Genomic DNA, 23,630 nt, shown 5'->3' with positions numbered 1-23,630 from the left:
CCTTAAATGTGTGGTGGGCACTGTGCTCCTCCATAACGGAGCCAAGGGCTCTCCAAACTCAAGGGACTGGAGCAACACAGGCTGGGAACTGCCAACCAGACCAAGTCACAGGGTGAGGACAGGGTGATGGGGACCAGTTTAAATGGAGGTAACCCAACAGTCGTGAAAATTAAGACATGCAACCCTCCGCCTGCAGATCCGTCCATCTGCAGGAAAACTGACACAAGTCCATTGATCTCATTAGAAGGGCCACCTGCTGGGAGAACTCAATGCTATCTGTCATTGGCGAGAGAATATGCTGCCACCCTCCCCCTTAGACGGGTATTTGTCCGGGTTGTTAACTGCTCAGCTGTGCCTGGTACCCAACCACTCAACCCGTGTTCACGTCACTCTTGTCCTGCCTGGACAGCATCCTCACAACACAGGCTGACGGCACTGGAAGCACCCCCAGCCTCAGTTGGGGCGCATCCTTCTGAATGGGGAGGCAGATGGGTGCTGGTCTTAGTCCACCCCCACCTCACCCCCCACCCCACCCCCCCGCCACCTATGTTCTGTGCTTTAAGCCTAGCTGATGAGCAGGGTGAGGTCCAGGCCATCATGGGGACCTAACTTGCTGTGCACCTGTCGAAAAGCCCATTCCCCTCCACCCATTTTCCCTTCTGTAAGGTGAAGGGGTTGAGCTGGATCAAGGATTGGAGCTCTCACTTGCTGTGGATTGTTGGGAAGAACAAGACAATCACACCCAATTGCCATTAAAAGACACCAAGAAGACATCCGACAGGCCAGGACCTGGATTTTTTTCTTTTTTTATTAGACTAGGAAATATAATTTATCTCATAAAAATTAATCTCGTTACAAGAGGAATGCTGAAGGCTATTTACAGGTTGTTTACAGAACGAATGGGTGGGACTGAGAGGATCCCCAGCATATAATCCAGGGACACAGAGCCATGTTCACATCCCTGCATCCAAGCTCCCAGCCACCTGCCCTCCGAGGGTGAGTGGAAGGGGCTGACTTGGATGCCCGGGAGCTTCAAGATGGGGACCAGAGGGCCCTGGAAGATCCAGGGATGAGGAGGGTCCCTATCCCTCAGGAGGAGTCCGGCCAGAGCTCAGAATCATGGGCCCCATAAGAGAGGGCAGGAGAGGCACATAGGATATACACTGACTGACCTGTGACAGCAAACAGGCATGGCCACCTCCAGGGGCACAAGCCTGGGCACAGAGGCCATGTCCACATATGGGAACAGGTGTGTGCGTTCTGGGGGAGGGGGGTGCCCTGATGTGCCCAAGTTGAAAAGCACAGGCATGCACACACACACACACGTGTGCCACACACACACCACACACGCACACACACATACACCCCAGATGACACACAAATACCCTGCAGGACCCGGCAACACCAAGCTGGCCAGGAATGGGTAGAGGAGGCTCCAGCTCACTGGAGGCAGGAAGTGGAAAAAGCCAAGCCAACAGCCCCGGCTCGGGCCAGAGTTGGCAGGTATTACCTGGGTCGCTGCTACCAAACTGTCCGTTCGGAGCCCTACCCCAGGCTCCAGCTAACTGCAACCCACTTGCCAAGTGCCCAGGCAGGCAGGTTTCTGAGGATGGGCAAAGGAGGTCATACAGACCACGATCAACTTCTCACTACTTGAGTCCCTTCTGAAGTCCAGAAGAGTGTGAGACCTCAGGGGGCCTCACAGATAAAAAGGACACTGAACCCCAGAGAAGGCAGCTATGTGCCCAAAGTCACACGGCACAGCATGGACTTGGTTCCTGGTCTTCTGACTCCCGGGGTGCAAATGGACAGAGGTCCCTTCTGTGCATGGGCTAACAGTGACCAGCAAGGTCATGTCCACAGGGATGGGCATCTTTGGCAGGAAGAGCTGAGGGCCACTGTCTGAGGCAGTGTTTACCTAGGTGTCGGGGGCACCTTGGTCTCAGTCTCAGAGCCCCACCTCAGGAGCTGCGGCAGGGAAGCCAGGACACAGACGCTTGCTGGGTCTGTGACCAGGAAACCTGCTCCCCCTTCAGAAGCTCCAACTTTCAAATCCCAGGCTGTGGCCAGGAGTGAAGGCGTCCACTTAGTAAAGGCTACCTTCATATGTCCTGATCCCAGCAGGAGAGTGAACGGGCGAATGAAGGACTGGAGGCGCAGGGGTGTGGACCGGCCAGTGCCTACCTAGACACAAAGCCATCCAGCCTGAGAACCTGGAGGACCCCTCCCCCACTCTCCGCAGGAACCTCACCTCTGGGCCACATTACTAGACCAGGAACCTCCAGGGTAAGAAAGACCTGAACAGTCTCCCCAGGTCACAGCCAGCCAGATTCTCAGAAACTCAGGAGGCCACAGAAGGGCATCTGCCTGGGGGTCTAGGGGGTAGGAGGACCACCAGGCCCCAGCTTCCACTTGAGATTTAGAGCCCAGTGCCATGGTTCAAACCCCATACCAGCTCCCTGCAAAGCTGGGGAAACGGAGACCTTGTCGGAATTTAGTCCACAATGGATTCGGGAGGAGCAAAGCATTTCCACACCCGAGCACGTACACATATGTGCACACATGTGCCCATGAATGCGCTCGCCACTCTTAACCACATTGGAGAATAAAAGTCCCCCTGCCCACCCCACCCCCCTTTTTTCTTTTCTTACTTTTTTGTTTGTTTTTTCTTAAAAAGGACCTATCCAAGTATCTGGATAATAAATCACTTGCGTTTCCTAAGAAACTGGGTTTTTTTTTTCCCTTGTGGTTTTTGCTCACTGACTTAGGAAGTGTTCATTCATTCTTTCTTCCTTTTTTTTTTTTTTTTTGCTTGTAGATAGGAGACAGCAGTTTGTCTGAACTAAACTCAACCTTTCAAAGAGGACCAGGAAAAGGAGAGACATCCCTAGCAAAAGACGATGTGAACACAGAATTGAAACCTGTGGGCCCCCAAAGTCACAGGCCTGAGGGTGGTGGGTTGTCGGGAGGGGGAAAGTCTCTGGCCTTAGGCTGCCCCAGAGGCCTCAGCCCATCCCAGTGTGAGCCAGGAAACGGTGAGGCAGAGGATCCTGGCCTCTCAGCAGTAGAGCATAGAGGTTTTCTAAGGCTGGTGGTGGCCTGAAGGTTGTGGCAGGGAGGGGGGTGAGGGACCGTTCCCGCTGTGAGCCAGGGACGGCGGAGGCTGGACACCCCCATGGAGAGGCTGCTAGGCCTCCTTACACTGTCTCATACTGGCCCCAGCTGGCCTGTGGTCACAAGCACTCAGCAGTCCCCATCAGTGGCCATGGCTACCAGCATCTCACTCTTGCCCATCTCCTCCAAGGCACTCGCCAGGCTGTTGAGGTCCCCATCATCTTGCTGCTGAGCTTCCCAGAGGTCCAAGATTACGCCCGTGGGACTAGTTTTGGTGGCGAAGTAATTCAGGTACCTGTTGGAAGGAGAGAGAAATGTTGGCTTCCCTGAGGTGATCTGCTTGTGAGTTGGGAAGACCCAGGCAGTTAGAAGGCCTTGGGCTCCAGAGTTCCAACAGCCTTGGGTCTGAATCCCAGGTCCTCCGACTGCAGGCTGTACAGCCCCATGCACATCAGTGCATCCTCTAAGACTCATCCCATCTCCAAAATAGGAACAACGTCAGTTATCTCCTGTTAGAGTCTGGGAATGCAGTATTCCCGAAAAGGCTCGTGGATGGACGGCCTGATCTCCTACAAGCAGTGTTTTTTTGAGGTGGGGCTTTGAACAAGTGCCTGGGTCCCGAGCCTCTACATTCATCAACAGATAAACCCACGGAGGGACTCAACATCTGATTAAGGCCTGGCAAGACAGTTCCGTGGGTCAATGTGAGGACTCGGGTTCAAATCCCTGGAACCAACATAAAAGCCATATGCATAGTGTGAATGTCTACAATCCCCACCTCAGGGAGCAGAGACAAGGGAGTCCCTGGAAGCTCCTGGGCTAGCCTGGCACACAGGCAGCAAAATCAAGAGACCCCACCTCAAACATGGTGGAAGGTGAGGCCCGACACCCAAGGTTGTCCCCTGACCTCCACACATGCCCCGTGCAGAGTGTGCGGCACACACACACGTTCTGAACACACGCTCGTGACATCTAAATAGATAGTTGGCCGGGGGTGGACCTGTGGAAGGTGGGACATGATGGAAGAAACCGGTCATGTGGTCTACTTCTGAGGTGACTTTGCTCCATCGTAGGCCCCCCCCCCCCCCCCTGCCACAGTGCTCAGCTTTGACATACAGCAGCGGCAAAAGCTGAGCAGGAGCCAAAGCCTCTGGAACTGTGGGCCGGGATCCATCTTTACCCCTTTAAACGGCCCGATGAACTCCACAGAGGGGAAGAGTTGACTCCCACAGCCGCTCACACTGCCGATGAGGTCCAAGCTCACCCAAAGCACCCTCACCTCTTATTCATCACCATCATCAAAAGATGTGGGGACCCTGAGAGACCTTCCAAGCTGCTGTGCTAACACACTTCTCTGACATTCACTTTCATTCTGGGCCTGACCCCGCAGGACACGCTCCACTGAGGGTAGGAGCGGGGTCTTACCCATCTTTCTCAGCCCCTCCCATTTCTAGTAACCAGTTGTTTTTAAAAATTAATTTTTAACGCGTACGTGTGCGTAGGTCAGAGGACAATCTCCTGTGTCATCCTGAGGAACACCGCCCACCTCATTGGAGGCAGGGTTTCTCACTGGCCAGGAGCTCACTCTTCAGCTGGACTGGCTGGCTAGCAGATCCCAGGGACCTTCCTGTCTCTGTCTCCCCTGTGCTGGGATTTATAAGTGTGTGTCAGCATGCCCGGCATTCTGACATGGGTTCTGGGGATTGAACTCAGGTCCTCATGCGTATGACGCAAGCGTTTCACGGTCTGAACCACCTTTTATCCCTGCTCAAGGCCAGTGGATAAGAATTTCCAGCAAGTGACCATTTAACACTTTCACCACGTATGCCTGGCATTCAGAGTACCCTAAAAGAGCCTGGGCACCGAGACGCTGGTAGCGATCACGGCTACCTGGTGTCAGGGCTGGGTCTGCCCCTGGTATGGGCAAGGAAGCGTTTGCCTACACTATGGCAGAGCAGGGCTTGGAGAATGTGGCGATCACTCAAAGCCCACCTGGTTCACAGGCCTGTTCTCTGAGAGGGACGCTGGGCAGAGGGACAGTGACCTCAGACTCAGTGCGTACAAACCCAGCTGTGGATCTGTCACTGATGACGGCACAAGGGGATCGGAGCTGGGGAGCTGGCCTTGGCCTGCTGGGATACGAAGACAACAGAGGCTTGGGATACTCACCGGTCCATCGATAGTTTCTGAGCCAACAGCCGCCAGTCATTGCCCCGAGAGCTGGGGGCGTCCAGGCTGTTGCAGATCTTCTGGCGGATGGACAGTGGTATCTTGAAGGCATAGGGTCCCAGCTGGGTGGTGACAGTATTGCCAGGGGCAGAGCAGAGTGCATCCAGGGAGCCAGCAGGCGTCTGGAAGGGTCGGGAGGAGAGTGATACAGCCCGTGATGGACAGGAGCCCATCCCGTCTCCCTGCCTGGGTAGGGGCTGAAGGGCTGAGGCTATAGCTTAACTATGCCCTGGGCTCTACGCTCACCTCTGTCTCCTCTAGGTCCTCTCTAGCAAGGGTGGCTTGGGGCCCCGTATCAGGTGTGATCTTACTTGGGATCAGCCCTGGGCACACGCTGACTCAGCCTTGGGAGGAGGAAGCCCCAGGAGTCATAGCCATGGCCTAGGCCATGAAGACCAGCTGTGGTATAGGTAGAAAACAGAGTCTAGAGAGGTCAGGTGAGTGATTTCTACTACACTGGTCATCTTAGGGGGCTTTGTCTAAAGCTCAATTTGAAGTTAGCGGTTGGGAGCCACAGGCCAGTCCTTAATGATATTCCCTTCCCTAAGACCCTTTTTTTTTTTAGATAGGGTCTCACGTAGCCCAGGCTATCCTTAAACTCACAATGTAGCTGAAGATGACCTCAGATCCTCCTGCCTCCACATCCCAAGGGTTGGGAGTACAGGAGTACACCACCATGCCTGGTTTATTTGATGATGGAGCCCAAGACACCATGTGTGCTACGCAAGCACTCTGACAAGTGAGCTACAGCCCCCAGCCTTGAGACTCTCATCTCCCACACCGGGACCACTATAGCCCCGCTCCCTGTGGGTGTGACACTTGATCTGGTAATATATGCCATGTGAACAGCGCTCAGTAAGTGATGGTTGCTCCCTCAAGGTGACCAGGTCCCTGCTGTGACTTGAGGGGAAGAGGAGGAGTCTTCACGGGAGATGCTGGGGAGTGAGGTGCACTTGTGTGCCAGAGCCTCAGTCCCCTGGGCTGTCACCAACCCTCACCTCGGCCAGCGTGGTGTGCAGCTGGAAGATCTGGCCTTCCCCTTCCACCTGCCGCACGCAGACCTTACAGGAGAACTCGGTGGAGGCCAGGCTGTGCCTCTCCAGGGTGAAAGTGCAGTGCAGGGCCTTCTGGCTGCCGTTCCAGATGTGGTAGAAGGGAATCTCCTGCAGGAGAGGTAGGCAGGTGGTCAGGGAGGGTTGCAGGAGAGAGGAGGCATTTGCCAGAAGTGGGTGGGGACCAGCCTCAGGGAGAGCTGGGCCTCTGGGGGCAGTTCAGGTCTCTCTGCGGAATGTTTTCAGAGTAGGGAAAGCTGGCTAGCTAAACGGTGCTGACCCCTTTGAATCTGGGAGGGAGCTGAGAAATGAGCCTGTATGGGAAGGGAAGACCGAAGTGTGTGTGTGTGTGTGTGTGTGTGTGTGTACACGAGCTGGAGCAGGGAGCACCTAGGGCCTCCATGGTGGCATATACTGCAGAATGGAACAGAGGACCATGAGTGCAGAGATCAGCAGAGTTAGTCTGCAAGGCTTGTATTTGTTTAGACGGGTGTGGCCCCAGACCAGCACCGTGCAGTATAAAGGGCCTGAAGGAGATGTGGAGGTGATAGGCATGGGTATTTGGGGGGGGGGTGCAAAAGGGGCTGCAGACGTGGCTGTCACTGGCACAGAATTTAGGATTGGGCCTGAAGATGGCTGGAATCATGGAGGACAATAGACTGGGGAGACAGGACAGGGATGAGAGACCCGGGAAACAATGCTTGCGTCACTACAAAGGATGGAGCAGTGGTTCCTCCCCGCCCCTCCCCGCCCCTCCCCAGGCCCAGTGCTCACCTGGTACTTGGCCAGTAGCTTGCTTCTCCAGTGGGCATGGGGGATGTCGTGGAGGGAGAGGCGCAGGTTGTGGTAACTGTCCTTAAAGAGCAAAGGCTTGGGCTCTTCTACCAGGTAGCCGCCCAGAGTCCGCTCCAGCTCCAGCACTTCCTGTTGACGGGCAGTGGGAGGGACTTGTTACCCTTGGCCCAGGGGTCTTTTATACTGCAAGTTGTTAGTCTGGGGCCAGACCCATGTGATCCAATTAAGAAGGTGCTTCAGACGAATGGATGGGCAGATACATGAGTGGATGAATGGAAAATGGGTGGGTAGATGGATGATGGATGGGTAGGTAGGGAGGGTGGAAGGGAAGGAGGGAGATAGATAGATAGATAGACAGACAGACAGACAGACTTACTTACAGGTTATGGGGGATAAACAGATAATTGGTAAACTGGATAGATGATATAGGTGGACAGATAGAGGGATAGACAGATGCATATAGAGAACACATGTGTGGGTAACAGGAGCTTGGAAGGAGAATTAGATAAATGTATAGATAAGTTGGACATACAGGTAGGATACTAACAGTAAAGGAATGGTTGAACACAAAGATGATGAATGGAAGGATGGACGGATGATTGAATGGATCGCTGGATAGATGTGCGGGTTAGGTGGGTAAACAGGTAAGCAGATGGATATATAAAGGAGTAGGTATATGAATAGAATATTTGGAAGGAAAGATACCTGAGTGAAGAGATAGTTAGTAGCTGGGTGGCCACGTAGGCTGTTGACATGTATAGTAAGAGCAAAAAGGCAGTGGGAAGGAAGAGTGAATAGATGGGGCTTGAACAAGTAAAGAACGCAATCAGGCCAGAATGTGGCAGCTTCCCTGTCGATCCTCACACCACCCTCTGGCCAGGATGAACACTAGCTAGCACCAATGCCACCAGATCTTTCCGTCTGTGTTGCATCAGTCCCCAGCACAGAGCTTGAGAAAGCCACATGAGCCTCAGAGACATGACTAGGAGAGACCCCGAGTCAGAGCCGGGAGGAGGCATCGGTCCATCCGGTCTGTCCGGAAGAACTATGAGGCTTCTCAGAGGGCTGCTGGAAGGATGGAGGAGAGAGCCAACTCTGTATCCTCCAGTATCATGCTAGAATGAGACTGAGGACCTGGGAAAGGGACAGTGACTTTGAGACAGGTACAACAGGCGGTGCCTACACTGGGCTCTACATCTTCCATCTCCGCCTAACAACATCTCCTCACCTGCCCTTGCTTCTCCCTCACTTCTGGTCTCCACTGGCTTTTCTTTGTGTCTGTTAGAAGTCTGGGCTACGCTCGCTCATCCCATCGGTCCCTAGTCTGTCCATCCTACTGACCAACCACAAGGTCCAGCCTCATCTCCTGGCTACTGCCTGCTGTCTGGGACTTAGCCCCAGTTTCCCAACTGGCCTTTGTCTCTTGTTTACCAACACACACACACACACACACACACACACACACACACACACACACACCATAGCTGCAGACCGTTCTACAGAGCACCTGTGAACAGGGGTGTACCACAGCTGGGCCCCTTGCCCCTGGACAGCATCCCAGTTACTAAGCACGACCCGAGCTTACTAACAGCGGCTCGTTTCTCTAGCCCTCTCTCTCACTTACGTGCTCACACATACACACTCCCTACACCGTCCACACCTGTCTTGGCAGAAAGTCTTTCTGCTGGTTGGAAATGTCCTTCCTCTTCTCTACCCAGAGTGACAACTTGCTATCCAGGTCTTAGGTCTGAGGTCCCCTTTCTCAAACTTCTCAAAAGAGATTTCCCTGCTTGTCTCCCACCTCCAGCCCAGAGTCAGGAGCTGTGGCCTCCACCCCTGTTTAAGAGTCCAGTGCTGGGGCTGGAGAGATGGCTCAGAGGTTAAGAGCACTGACTGCTCTTCCAGAGGTCCTGAGTTCAATTCCCAGCAACCACATGGTGGCTCACAACCATCTATGAGATCTGGTGTCCTCTTCTGACCTGCAGACATACATGCAGGCCGAACACTGTATACATAATAAATAAATAAATCTTAAAAAAAAAATTCAAAAAAAAAGTTAAAAAAAATAAAAATAAATAAAATTACATATTTAAAAAAAAAAAAAAAGAGTCCAGTGCTGTTCTGATGATGTCTGATGACGGAAGAGTGACTACTGACTGATAGAGGCTGGTGTCAGAAAGACGCCTGGCCGGGACCATGCACCCTGGGAGGGGAGCAACTGATGGTAGGCTGTGCCGATGCCCCTGCAGTGCCCCCACATGCTCCTACCTTCAATGCCACAGGCGTGTCCTCCAGACAGTAGACCCTGAGGCTATACTCCAGGGAGGTGCAGAGGGCTGGGGCAAAGATGGCCAGCTGGAGCCGCTTGACTGCAGAGCGCGAGTAGGACTCGCCCGTAAACACGTAGGTGCCCAGCTGGTCCAACAGGATGTGGCAGGACTTAGCCTCCAGCTGGCAGTAACAGGGGGTGTTCAGGGTCTCCTCATCCAAGGTCACCACCTCCTACAGGGGGAGAAGAGAATGTTGTCCTCTGGGCTGGGGTCGGTCAGGAGAGGAGCCGTTCAGAGAGTCAGCCACTCCACCCAGCGCCTCACCTCCCAGTGGCCCTGATGGGTCTGGGTCTTGAGCTGGAAGATCCAGTCTCCGGCGATGACTTCAGCACAGTGGGGCACAGTGAGGATGACAGGGCGGCACAGGAGGAGGCCCGTGGGACCACAGGTCACCGAGGGGCTCAATACTGTCTGGGTCCCTTCAGAAAGCGGGCTAGGGGGAGGGCAGAGGGAGACAGTGAATGAAGGCCGGAAGAACACATGCAGCAGGGGCACATTTCACTCCTGCAGGGCCCCCACCTCCACCCAGGGCCTGTGCCACCCAAGGCAAGTCTTTGCTGCTCGGGGGTCTGAGGCTGCAGACATCACAGCGGTGGGAAGTAGGGATGTGGTCTACACCAGGAATTACATTCTAGGTTTTGCTGTTACGTCAAAACAGTCTCATCCAAAGCTTTGCACAGCCTCAAAGGTCTGGGGTTTTACATAACATTCTGGTCTTCCTTTACTTTCTTTAAAACAAAACAAGTCAACCAAAATACAAAAACAAACAAACAAACAAAACAAAACAAAACACAGTCTGGAGAGATGGCTCAGTGATTAAGAGCACTGACTGCTCTTCCAGAGGACCTGAGTTCAATTCCCAGCAACAACCACCCGTAATGAGATCTGGTGCCCTCTTCTGGCTTGCAAGGACATATGCAGACAGAAAACTACATAATAAATCTTAAAAAAAAAAAAAAGGTGGGGGTGGGGTTGAGGAGAAAGAATGAAAGATTCAGAAACCAGAATGAGCTGGGCATGGCACATATCTTTAATCCCAGCACTCAGGAGGCAGAAGTAGATGGATCTCTAAGTTTGAGGCCAGCCTGGGGAGTATATAGGGAGATGCCATCTTGGGGGGGGGGGGGAGGAGGAGCCATTTGAGACCATAAACAAAACCATAGTGGTGCATGCCTTTCATCTCAGCACTTGGGGAGGCCGAGGCTGATCTCTGAGTTCAAGCCCAGCCTGTCTACATAGTGAGTTCCAAGATAGCCAGGGCAACAGGGTTGCATGCCGTTTACACTACCCTCGGGAGAGCCGGTTCTAATCTACACAACCACCAGTGTTTCAGAAAGGGCGGTGTGCCCGTGTTCTTGGAGGCATGAAGGTATTAGCATGAGGGAAAACATCCTTGCAGGTTCCTTAAGCAGAACACTTCCTCATGTCTCTCCAGGATGTTTCATTAACTGCCTGTGACCACCATTCAGATGGAATGACCTCTCATAAACAACGCACACAGCGTGTGTACATGTGAATCTCTTGTTCACGTTCTAAGGCCCATGTTCGAGCTGAGACGCTCCATTTTTCTTACTAGCTCTGAGTTAATCTTCTCTGTGGACTTGAGTGGATTTGGGGTCATGGAAGAGATGCAACCCCTGACATGCCTGTCTGTGAGGGTGCCCCAGAGAGGGTTAAGTAGGAGGACAGATCTACTCTGAAGGTGGGCAGCATATCCTGTGGGCTACGGACCCAGACTGAATGAAAAGGAAAGGGGAACCCTGGGGCACCAGTGCTTGGCCCTCTCCAGTTCTGACCACGGATGCGCCATGCTCCTGTGACCAGTCAGAGGAGCTGTCACTACAGTGAGCCCAAATCAATGCCACCTCCTTAAGTTCTTACCAGGCATTTGCCACAGCCATGGGACGGTAAGCAATGCAGTCATTGATAAGTCCCCTCTACACAGGAAGGATTTACTGCTGCCAGGTTTTACCCAATTAGAACACGCTTTCTCCGGGGGACCCCGGGCACTGGGGACCAAGCTCCAGGGGGCATATGGAAGTATCTGTGCCCAGTGTGGGCAGAGGAGAAGGGGTGCCGCCTGGCCAGGGTTGGAGCGTCTACTCACAGGGTGCTTTCGGCTTTGTTGATAAGTAGATACATCTCATAGAACTTGCCCGGGGGGATGGCTCCATTTGGCACCAACAGGCTGACCCCTAGGGAGGAAGGGAAGGTCATCAGGAAGGAGGTCGGAGGAAGTAGAGGGGATGAGAGGAATGGGGTGGGACCTGGCTCCAGCTTAGGGAAGTTCTGGAAAGACTCTAGATTGGGGAAGAGGGGGGGCGGTGGATATAGGGAGCAGCCAGGCTGCTTGGCCATAGCTGGTATGCCCAGGAATACAGGAGTCTCTAACATTGCTGGGGGGGTTGGGGGGGGGACAGTGTCAGAAGGCCTTGTGCTTGTTCCATGATGGCTCAGGACAGCATTCTGAAAACCAGCCAGCTGATACCTGCACAAGTTGAGATGGGTACCCCTGCCCCGCTGTCTCTCAAAATTGGGACCTCTCTGTGGGACTTTTAACGATAAGAGCCATTCTCCCAACCCGACAGGGGCGGTGAGGTCCCCTCCAAGTGGTTGACCCAAGACTTCCCCTGACCTCGAGAGGCCCAGGCAGGCCTGATCTCAGGTTTTCGACCAGACTTCTCTATGTATATATAATCCGCCCCGAGCTTCACTTTTCCCATCTGAGCAACGAACAGGACCACGGGCCTACCTGTGCCAGGGATGCTCAGCCTCCCACCCAGGCAACCAAAGGTGCCGCTGAGGCTGCTGCTGGGGTCTCGAGGCAGGCCCAGGAGCTGCTGGGAACCAAGGCTGGCACTGCGCAGATGCAGCAAGTGGGTGTCCCGGGGGAAATCGCCTGGGTATGTGCCGGGCGGGAGGACACCCAGCAGGTCGGCTCCATCAGCCAGGCCAGATCCAGAGCCGGTGGTGCTGGAGTTATAGACCTTGATCTTGAGGCTGGGCAGGGGATCCAGCAGGGGCGAATTAGTCATGGGGATCTTGTCGGCGGAGTCCTGCAGGGCGTACACGGGCCCACGGTAGATGCCAGCGCTGGCTGTCAGGTCTGGAGGGGCGGCCGGGTGCAGGAGCTGTGGGTTGTCTGCAGGGGTGAATGTGATAGTCAGACTCACCTTCCCTGCCCATCCCCACACTGGCCCTGCCTACTCTGTTCCCTCCGGGCCTTCTGCCCTCTCCACAGGTCTGGCCACAGAAGGCTCAATTGCCACCTGCCACGGGGAGCTTCAGACAAACGGAGAAACCCACCATCTCTGGTGACAGCTCCACTGCTCTGCGGTCCCCCCCACCGTGCCTGCTACCCCAGGCTCCTCCAGGTCCTTACTAGGCCTTGCCGTCTTGAAGTTGACAGGGTGGAAGCCGCCAGTGAGGGCAGCTGAGGAGTCAGTGATGTCCGTGTCAAAGTCCCGGCAGTTTCTCCGGTACACGACCACGCCCACGGCCATGAGGATGGCCACAACCACGAAGACGGCCACCACGAGGCCCGCATAGAGCGCCACATCTCCTGAGGGTTCCAGGACTGTAGAAGCAGTAGGGTTAAGTAAGGGGCGGGCCCTCTGAGGGTCCCAAGGAAAATCTAGATTCCAGGCTTCACCTGCCAAGGCAGATCGGTGGCCTCAGGGAAGTCTCGCACCCCCAGGAGTCCACCCCCCCACCCCCACCCCCATACACTGTCATAAAATCCCTGCCCTATTGCCCATCCTCTTAGGATAGTGTTGAAGGTAACAGAACCAGCGGGTCTGATTCACAAGCTGAGGAGCCCGGGGGGTGTGAGGCTTGGAAACACGCGGGCACACAATTCCGCCCTAAATGACAAAGCTTCGCTCCGGGCCTACGACCTCCCTATGACCGAAGGCCCTGGCTCCCCGAAACCTCCTTAAGCAATCTCCTCGGCCATGCCAAGGATGGGAGGTGGAGAGGGCGGGAGGAGTGGCGTGAGAGGCAAAGCAATGGATGGAGAGGTGATGAGCAGGTGGGTGAAAAGAGGTGAACTGGGGGAGGCCACCCACGGCTACACCCCCTTCCTCCAGCAGGGGGCTGTGGTTGCAGATAACTACTTATTGCCAGGCAGGAATCTGGAAAGGTCAGAGGCAGGGTCCACAGACCGACCGTTCTAGGAGGATGGGAATATCCCATCCACACGGTCCCTTGTGTACTCAAGTAGACATAGGCGGCGACTGAGAACTGAAATGTGACCGGCGCAACTGAGGAGCTGTGTGTTTTAATGAATTTCCTTCTAATTAAGTGAAATATGAATTTTAAAAGCCACCTGGGGTGAGCGACCTTCACGTCAGCCAGCTCAGGCACAGCCAAGATGGGGGCCACCAGGCAGATGCTCTTTGACCTTGCTTCTTTTAGGAGCTCCAAGAGGCACTCATGTTTCATTAAAAGCAGGGAACTCTGGGAGAGGTAGCCTGAGTTCCAACGCCCGACCTTCCGCACCCGTGGGTGAGCCCAGGCCTCCTAGCATGGAAGGCCATGGCTTCCTGCTCTGGGAACCTGCTCATTTCCACACTGCCTTTCTACTCAGCAGTCCTCACTAAGGGCTCCCCAGAGCATCCTGGCAACCAGGGAGCTGCTAGAGACTTTTCCTCAGGGCTGACCTCCTCCCTCTCCGGAGGCTCCTGCCCCAGCAGGAGCAGGCTCTTCCCTAAGCTTGGCTCAGATACTCTCATGTCCTCACTCACACTGGGGGCCACTTGCTTGGCGATTTATACTTCCTAATCAGCCACCGGCCTGGCCTCTCGGGGTGCTGGGCTGAAGACTTCCCTGCAGGTTTTATGATTCCAGAATGATCTGAAATTGCTCTTTAATTACCACAGGCCAGTCTGAGGGAGTGGCTGTGTTGCTCTGATATTGCAGTCGCAGTGGCAAGGGCCCGAGGGGCAGGAGAGAAGTCACCCGGGAGCTGAATCGGAGCAGTACCACTCTCGCCAGAGTTAACTTGGGAGGTATGGCCCAGCTGCTAGGGGTACAGTGTGGGACAGACAGGACACTGTCTCCTGGCATGTCCCGTAGAGGAGGGACAATGATTAAGACCATCTGCTCTGGCCACAGAAATATCTGGGTTCAAGTCCTGGCTCTGCTACCTTCCTGGTTTGTTCCTTGGACAGATTTCTTCTTCTCTCTTAGAGTCAGAGTCCTATTCTATACCAGGAGGGTAAGGGGAGTCCTGGGGCCTTTCTGTCAGCCAAGAGTCTGCCTGCCTCTCTGTGATGGGAGTGTGGCAGGATGCATGAGGTGGAGGGATCCTATGGGGTTGTACTGGGGGTGGGCGGGGGGGGGGGGGGAATGTCATCAAGTCTCCCTGCCTTGCACCCCACACCCATGGAAAGCCAGCCGAGGAGAGCCAGGGATCCCCAGAAGAAAGAGGACAGTCATGAAATGGGACTTACGGTGGCTTTTAGGGTCGTTTAGAGTTCTCTTATCTGTCAAGGGAAATAAAGGGGGAGACAATGACATGGATGACAGATAAAGGATGGTAGACGAGGTGATGGGGGTCACAGTACGGATGAGATGAAGGATGCGGGGGGCTGGACAGACGCCCTACGGGCTGCTCTGCTCAGGGTGGGCACAGTGGCTCAAGGCTGGACAGGGGCAGAGGGGTCCGTCACCTGACTCCAGAGCACTCACTCTGCACGCACAGCCCATCGGTGCAGTTCTTGGAGTCAAGCAGCGTTCCGCTGCAGTCCCGGCCTCCGTTCTGGGGTGGGGGCGCCATGCACTCACGGCTGCGCCAGTGCGCGCACTCTGTGCTGCAGGCTGACCACTTGCTCCACTCCGTCCACGCTCCATCCACTGTGGGAACACAGCACGTGCGGTTATGCATTCCAACAGCAACACAGAAACAGTAACAGCAATGCACACACATGCGCACACATACGCATGCATGCAACATTATGTGCAGGCCAGTCAGTAAATCAATACCATATGCATACAGCCACAGGCTAGGGGCAGCTAGATGTACTCAGCAGACTGTAACAAAGATACTTAAGGTTACTGGCTCAGACAGAGCCCAAAACTTAGGTGAGAAAACAGCACACGGTCACATATACATAACCAAAGGACAAGCACAGCTGGATGGACAAGGACAGGGGCAGATGAACAGAGGAAAGACAGACAGGGAGGAGGCTGTTAATAGGAAGAACATCTGCAGCCAACAAGCATCCCAACAGATACATGCAGCAAGCTCTCTGGGACCCCAGCAGTTCTCAAAGTCAGGAGCCCTATCTAGCTTTAGCTCACGGCCCGATTCCAGCTCTCCAGCAGTCTGGGCAGAATCAGATGCTACAGACTACAGAGCATGCTGAGGACCTGGGGTCTGGACTCCTTGCTGCTCAGGGGGCTGTATAGACATCCCACAGGCAGAGGAGCCTGGACGGGCTTGTGGCTCCTACCTGGGCACACGGTGGTGCATGCTGTCTTCTGGAAGGCCTGTCCCTCACAGAAGGCACCTCCATTGAGTGGGGCTGGGTTGGTGCAGGTCCGCGTACGCTTCTGCCAGCCTCGGCCGCATCGATTAGAGCAGGGTGACCACTCTGCCCAGCTGGACCAGCCGCCATTCACTGGAGGGATGGGTCATCACACAGTTAGTATGGATCTGGGTTTCTCCGGGTTTTTCAAACCCATCACCCAACTTTACTAACCCAGCCACTCTGGTTGGAACCCTTCACCTGTGGGTCTGGGCACCTGAAAAGGTTTAGGAGGTCACTGTCTATTGGCCTATTGCATAGTAACACAGGAAGGCTAGAAGGTTAACACTTAACCAAGGCCACCCAATGTGTGATGGGGTACCTGGCTTTTGGCCTGGGACTGAATTCCAGGACAGGAATTCACTACGGTTCTTCCCTCCATCCGTGGGCCCAAAGAAAGAGCAGAGAACAGCCTGGGTAACACCCTTACCCCTACTGGGACAAAATGACTTGAGTGTGAGGATCTGGCTGTGACCCTGCCTTGGGCCTGACTAAGAAGAAGTAGGTGTTTTTTTAGAGATGGCCAAGGAGCCCTGAGAAGAAGGGTAATGGACCCAGAGTGCCTGACTTGGCCACTTATCTCTCTAGATTGCTTCTCCATACAGTTCAGGGGGCCCACTGGCGTCCTGGAGGTCAGAATGGGTGGGATGTACTGCAGGCCTCCCCCTAGCACCCGAGAGCTCCCACCATAGAGGGCACCTAGGATAACCCCGGCACATCCCGGCAAGCACCCCATCCACACCGTAGACAATGACTGTAGCAGTGGTGCTCCGGCGCTTGGCCACAATATTCTTGGCCACACAGGTGTAGTTGGCTGTGTCTGACAGGCGAGCCTGGCGGATGATGAGGTTGTGGTCAATTGTGAGCAGGAAGTTGGTGTCCTGAGTGGGGTCAATGACATCTTCATTCTTGAGCCATTCCACCTGTGGAGGGGAGCAGTGGGGACTCATTGTCTGCCTGCTGGCACTGGGGACGGGCCCCCTGCAGAGGGAAGGTGGGGTCCAAGCATAACTAGAATACCCCGCCCTGCCTATATCCACACCCAGGTTCACACCTGACAGCAACAGGTACCAGCACCACCGTGGGGCACATTATTTACCAGTGGAGTGATCTTGGGAGACCCAAGACCTCAATTTTACCAACTGTAAGATGGACCCTGAACAGCACCCACCCCATGGGGCAGGGGTGAATGTGGCATGCTGGGCTCAGAGAAGTACCAAACATGCACAGACTGATTGCTAGTGTCTATCCTCCAACCCCCAAGCCTCTCAAAGCTTCAGCCCCCCACAGCAGGACCCCTGGGTTCAGTCCTCAGCTCCGCTACTCACTACCGGTCACAATCCAGGTGGTCACACCATCCCTCCCATCTCTAACGGGGTGGCTCTGCCCACTTCGCAGGGCTGCTGAGGAGACCAAAGGCCAACAGGTAGCAATCACCACCCAGGTGCCCACTGTGCCCACTGCCCAGGAGGGCACAAGAAGAAGCCTAGGTGATCAAAACAAAGTTTGGGGGCTTGACAGCTGAGTCCTGAGTAAGAGGCCTGTCCTCTGGTGCAAAGCCACACGTCCCCTCTGAACTTCTACACCAGTGTAGGGCATGCGTGGGGAAAGAGGAAGGTGGTGTCTGGCTGATGGAGTGGACATCTGAGCGCACGCACTGAAACCTGGCGGTATCTACAAGTATGGTTTCCTGGGTCTGTGCCAAGTGGGGGTGTCAGAGACTAGACCTGGGGCCTACCCAGGGAGCCCTGGGGTTCTCTTCCTGTGAGGTTGCATGCACCTATGAAGGGCTGGACAAGGTCCCGTGTGAGTAGAGTGCAGAAGGAGAGGCAGACAGACAGAGGTCTAGAGGCTGTGGCATTCCAGCTGCTGAGAAGTGCCCTGCCTGGCTGGCCACATCCCCCTCACCTCAGCCACAGGTATTCCCTCCGGCGGGCGGCACTGCAGAAGGACCTCATGATCCAACGGCACCTCCTTTGCCAGAGGCTCCTGGTCAAAGTTCTTGCGCAGGTCTGAGAGGAGAAGAGTTCCAAGTGTATCAAGTGAAGGATGGGAACATGAAGTGCCCATTGTGGCCACTAGGGGGCAGAGTATACCTAAGGATCTATATAACAGGCTCCCTTCACCTGGGGAAACAGGGCCCTGCTCCCTGACTCTGGGACCTGGCCTAGATGCTCAGCTTTCCTTTCACAGGTGGCAAGGCCTGCTGGAAACCCTAGGGTCTGAGGGGGCCTGGTTTCTGGGTCTAAGAGCCCATGTGGGCTGGCATACACACGCTGTCCCTTAGCAGGTATTTCTCTCTCTGACAGCAGTGGGGAGATGGAGTGGGGGAATCAGGGCAGCATACAGGCAATGCGGATGTAGGCTCGGCGACTCTTGGTGGTTCCCGAAGCGCTCCAGGCTACACACTGGCACCAGTAGTCCTCCAGCCCGAAGAGTTCCTCCACCTGCTGCCGGGACACCTCGATCTGCACCTCTCGCACCCGCAAGCCTGGGAGAGAGAAGATCGGGTCCTCGGTGTCAGGGGAAGACACCACCTCCTTTCTACCCCAGCCTGTGGCTCCCCTGCAGAATCCTACCGGCTTCCATTTGGAGGTATCGATAGCCATTCCCCAGGTCTGTGTGGAAGCTAAAGCCAGCCTTCTGTATCCTCAGACCCATTCACCACCCAGCTAGTCTGTGCTTGTCAAGAACACACATGTTCCACAGATCCCTCAGCAGAAAGACCCAAGTCTTCCACAGGGTCTCAGAACACTGTCTCCTGCCTTGAACCCTTCTGTCCCTGCTACGCCCAGGGCACTCTTTCAGTTACCAGCAGTTTGGGCTACCCGCTGGTCCAGGCAGGAGCCCCGAGGAGGCCTGTTCCTCTTGTCCTAGTCACAGCTGTCTTCCCATGCATGGGCTGTGGGACCGCTGTCACTATGCACAGCTTGTGGGGGACAACAGAACCCCAGTTCTCAGGGCTAGCAGGTACCATGCGCTCCTGATAGCAGGAGCGAGACCCCTGCGCTGGCACTGTTACTAGGAAACCATGGAGTTACTGCCACCGCGGGTCATCATCTGAGGACCCCAGCAGGCAAACCGCCTCTTGCTTGCTCTAGAACTCGTGGTTGGCTCTGACTGGGACAAGAAGGGACTCACAGGCCAAAGAAGTAAGGACTAGTTTTAAGAAGCCAGGACAACCCACCCAAGAAGAATACAGAGGTGTTTGGCAGGGCCCAGAGGGCCCTGGTTCTCTGCCTGCCTGGCACCGTGCATACACCATCTTATTGCCTCTACATTGGGACCTCCGGCTAACAGAAGGAAGGACACGGGGCTCAGAGAGGCTGAGTGAGTGCACCGCAGTCACACAGCCAGAGTGATAGCGTCTGGGTGGTGGGTTAAGCTATTATTCTCTTCTTTTTTTGTTGAGATAAGATTTCATTATGTATGTGGACCTGGGCTGGTCTCAAACTTTCCATCCTCCTGCCTCAGCTTCCCAAAGGTTGTTTGGTTTTGCTTCTAATTCTTTTATTCATCAGATTTTTAGACGAGAGTGGGGATATCAAGTCTTTTCTTTTAGAGTCCCGGTACCATGCTCACACCTGCCACTGAACCTCCAGAGCAGCGCTCAGTGGTGGTCAAGTCTGGGGCAGGGCTTTCCATCTGGGCAGGTCTGAAATCAAGGCTTCTTGAAGCAAAGCAGAAATTGAAGGAGAGAGAAGGTGGGGGGATGGACAGAAGGAAAAAAGTAAGAAAGACACAAACACAGACTGAGAAGGGATCATCGGGCGTGACCAAGGAAAAGAAACAGGAAAGGGAGGAGGAGGAGAAGGAGGAGGAGGAGGAGGAAGAGGAGGAGGAGGAGGAGGAGGAGGAGGAGGAGGAGGAGGAGGAGGAGGAGGAGGGAGAGCAACGTCAGAGCCAGGCTGGATGCCAGTGCTGCTCGGCTTGGGTTGCCGGGCTCCCCTCTGTCTGGGGGCTCCCCTCTGTCTGGGGGTTCCTGTGCGTGCTCTCTTCCTAGGTCTACGTTCTGGGAAAGCATTCGACCCAGGGCTCTCACACCAGAGACAGGGCCTGATGACAGGCACCTTCACTGAGCCAGGGGCACTGGGGCCTGCCAGCCTGCGGGAGATGTTTAGAGCCACTGAGCCACCACCTGGCAGCCCGTGGGCCCCACCTCAGCAGGAAGGGCCCTTGTGCCTCTTCCCATCCCCAAGGTTCAGTCACTGTCCTTCCTTCCTGAGGGTCTGGGCTGCGTTCCAGTAACACTTGTTTGCTCATTCATGTAATATTTACAAGACAGGGCACCCCTAATCTGCAAGCCAAAATGCTTCCCCAAATTTAGTTAGTTAGTTTTGGGTTATTTTTGTTTTTTGTTTTTTGTTTTTTTGAGACAGGGTTTCTCTGCACAGCCTTAGCTGTCCTGGAACTCACTCTGTAGACCAGGCTGGCCTCAATCTCAGAGAGATTAATCTGCCTCTGCCTCCCAAGTGCTGCAATTAAAGGCATGAGCAATTTTATTACTTAAAATATCTTTACATTTAGTTATTATGTGTGTGTGTGTGTGTGTGTGTGTGTGTGTGTGTGTGTGCGCGCGCGCCCCCCTGCAGGTGTGAGTGCCTGTGTGCCCAGCATGCATCTGGAATAAGAAGACGGTTTTCTGGAGTCAGCTCTCTCTTTCTACCACGTGGGTCCAGGGATTAAGTTCAGGTTGTAAGACAAGTGCCTTTACCCACCAGGCCATCGTGCCAGCCAACTTTTTATTTTTTTTTGCCATGTAGGGGATTGAACCCAGGACCTTGTGAATACTGGCAAGCACTCTACCACTGAGCTACAGCCCTTCCGCCTCTTCTCACGTTTTGAGACAGTGTCCTAAAATAAACTTGAACCTGTCATCCTCCTGCCTCAACCTCCTGAGTAGCTAAGATCACAAAGCCTGTACTATGCGACCCCATTCCAAAATCAAAACCTTCCTTCCAAGCACTGACAGAATGTTGCAGAAGTTTCCGGTTTGGGAACATTTTGAATGTTGCTTTTTTTTTTTTTTTAAATTGGGGGCGGGGACTATCTGATTCACAATCCGGGCAAATTCAAAGTCCAGAAAATTCTGAAATCTAGAACACTTCTGGTCCCATGGGCTATTCAGCACGTGTGAGTCTTTTCTGGTACACCAAGAACAGCTTCTGTCTAGGAAGCACATCGTGAATGTAACTGGAAAATGGCACCATTTTTTCCCGTAATGCAAAGTTATGGAAGGACAACGCCAGGACTGAATCTTGTGCACAAGTGTGAGACTGGCCACCGTGTGGGAGGATGGGGGAGCCTCGTTCCCTGCTGGAGGCTTGTAGCCAACAACTGGGGGACCAGAGGGGACACTGAGGCCCAGAGGAGCATCATGGCTGTATGGCATCTCTGGGGAGCCCGGGCAGGGCGGGTCTCACCTGTGGCCTCATCCAGGCTCTCCTGTGTGACATGGTCGTTCTGGCTGACCCATTCGCCATTGCACTTGAAGTAGATCTGTGTGGCGGGGAAGGCTCGGCAGCGCAGTTCCACGGGCTTGTTCTTTACGATGTAGGCGTCCTGTGGTTCCTGCAGGAAGTGGGGCAGCTGCTCGGCCGGTGCTGACGGTAAGGAGTCTGGGAGCACCTGGCCACCTACGTCAAGAAGGCCTGTGGAGGGAGAGTACCATGAAGTGCAGGCTGGACACCCCTCACCCTGGGGACCTGCTCCATCACTCACAGGAGGTCTCCCGAGCCCACAGCTTCCCCGTCCCGCTTTGCATCTAAAAGGCCAGACTTTGGGGGTGTTAGTGGTCCTTCTTCCTTCTAACTGGAGAAGTCAGAGACCAGAGGCAAGGACACCTCCTCTGGACCTGCCCACATCTCCTGCCCTGGCTCTGCCTGTCACCTCCCACGGCGAAGCCTCAACACACAGGCTGAGGCTAAAGCCCAGAGTTCTGCCCCAACCCACTACCGCTCTCTGCAGCTACAGCCGGCTAGGCTGCTGACACAGAAGCATCCAGGACCTGCAGGGTGTGTGTAGAGGGGGGGGGGGGCAGGGGTGCAGTGCCAAGCCCTGAGCATCCTGCAGCCTCCTCCCAGGCTCACACCCTTAGCAAGAACCTTAGAGGAGAACCTTCAGAGCACACAGCTAGGCTAAGCAGGGTGGCCACCCCCTCCCCCGCACATGGTGGCCGGGTGGAAACGCCTGTGTCCCTGGAAAGAACAGCACCTTGGGAGGTGAGACAAACAGGAAGGGAGGAAAGCAGGCCAGGCCTCTGATTGGTCACAATTCACTTAGGAAAATTGGCTCTGCATCACAAAGGCAGAACAATCAGGCAGCTCAGGACAAGCAGTTGGGGGGGGGGGGGGAAGGCTGTGCTCCCCGCCCCTCACGTCTCCTGGGAAAGTGGAATCCAGTGCAGGGTGGCCTGTGTGTGTCCACGGTCACATGCGGTCCCTCCCACCAGCCATGTGCTGTCCCCGCGGTGGGGTCCTGAGAGGCCTAAATAGGGCATCATGCACTTGTCCCTCAGGGTCAAAAGGCCGTGCATGGCAACAAGGAATCCCCCTGAAGGCAGAAGGGCGGGGGACACACAGTTCTGCGAGAATAAACAAAATGTGTCTGTTCTTTCTCTGTGGGCAACAGGAGATTGGCCTAAGCCGGGGGGGGGGGGGGGGGGGGGGGGGGGGGGGGGTGGTGTAAGCCTTGGGAGAGAAGAGCTGGACAAAAGGGACTGGCTTTAGTGGGGCGGGATGGAGGAGAGGAGTGTGCGAACATATATCCCCAACCTAGTGGTAAACAAGGAACCAGCCAATGGGGTGCGAATCCATCTCTTCCAGAACCCTCTATGTGACCCAGAGAGAGTGCATCCTGATGGGTGTCCTGCTCTTTTGTTGCTGAAGAAGACTGGGAGGGGAGCACCAGCTTCCTATCAGGCTGCTTTGAAGATCCCGTGATGGTCCTGAAAGCGGCCTGGCACTTGGTAAGGACACATTGCCCTGTTGAAGTCCTACCAAATGCCTACCATAAGCAGTGAGCCATGGAGTATCTGGGAACAGGTGAGGTATCAAATTCTTGCAACAACCCTGTGTTCTGTTGTCTTCATTTTATAGAAGAGAAAGAGGCTCAGAGAGGTGGATCAAGTTGCTCAAGGTCACACAGCAGAGCTAAGGTTTGAACCCAAGAAATAAAACATCTGGACTGGGCCCCCCCTCTTGGCACAGCAGGAGCCCAGGTGTGGTGGCCTCAGCCAGGTCCTGAGGCACCAGCCAAGGATGAGGGTACTTGGGAGTTTCTGGGGGGGCTACTCTGCCTGACCCTGTTTAAAGGATATTACCTAGCCCCTTAGACATACCTCATGATCACCTTCAACACAGTCACCTTCATTTTCTAGTGTGGTAGTAGTAGATCAGTCCATTTTCATGTTATCACAAGGCCACAAAAAATTCCCAACAAGTGAGGAATTTATTACACAGTCAAGAGTCAAGGAACTCAGCATGAATTTATTCCTAAAAGCTCAGTCGCCGTTTGGAAAGATACCCAGTATAATTGCACATCCATGGTCATCGTGGCCCCACTCACAATAGCAAGAAAAT

General features: G+C 54.6%; 1 protein-coding gene across 1 annotated transcript in view; it reads right to left on the bottom strand.

Annotated features, from left to right (window-relative positions):
- Positions 1-2,785: 2,785 nt before the first annotated feature.
- The window catches only part of Unc5b (unc-5 netrin receptor B), a 67,381-nt gene continuing 46,536 nt past the window's right edge, over positions 2,786-23,630 (bottom strand). The window contains exons 2-17 of the mRNA XM_059282249.1: positions 21,474-21,701; positions 18,398-18,541; positions 17,959-18,062; positions 16,793-16,973; positions 15,976-16,143; positions 15,212-15,376; positions 14,974-15,006; positions 12,903-13,097; positions 12,273-12,662; positions 11,628-11,715; positions 9,785-9,953; positions 9,459-9,692; positions 7,170-7,319; positions 6,342-6,506; positions 5,284-5,465; positions 2,786-3,409 (exon numbers count right to left, since the gene is read on the bottom strand). Of these exons, the coding sequence (XP_059138232.1) occupies positions 3,244-3,409; positions 5,284-5,465; positions 6,342-6,506; positions 7,170-7,319; positions 9,459-9,692; positions 9,785-9,953; positions 11,628-11,715; positions 12,273-12,662; positions 12,903-13,097; positions 14,974-15,006; positions 15,212-15,376; positions 15,976-16,143; positions 16,793-16,973; positions 17,959-18,062; positions 18,398-18,541; positions 21,474-21,701 (2,762 nt within the window). The 3' untranslated portion in view covers positions 2,786-3,243. The remainder of the gene's footprint in view (positions 3,410-5,283; positions 5,466-6,341; positions 6,507-7,169; positions 7,320-9,458; positions 9,693-9,784; positions 9,954-11,627; positions 11,716-12,272; positions 12,663-12,902; positions 13,098-14,973; positions 15,007-15,211; positions 15,377-15,975; positions 16,144-16,792; positions 16,974-17,958; positions 18,063-18,397; positions 18,542-21,473; positions 21,702-23,630) is intronic.

The sequence above is a fragment of the Peromyscus eremicus genome, chromosome 16_21 (genome assembly GCF_949786415.1).
Source record: "Peromyscus eremicus chromosome 16_21, PerEre_H2_v1, whole genome shotgun sequence".
Lineage (NCBI taxonomy): Eukaryota > Metazoa > Chordata > Mammalia > Rodentia > Cricetidae > Peromyscus > Peromyscus eremicus.
The sequence above is the reverse complement of the archived record's forward strand: the minus strand, read 5'-3'. Positions and strand labels throughout refer to the sequence as shown.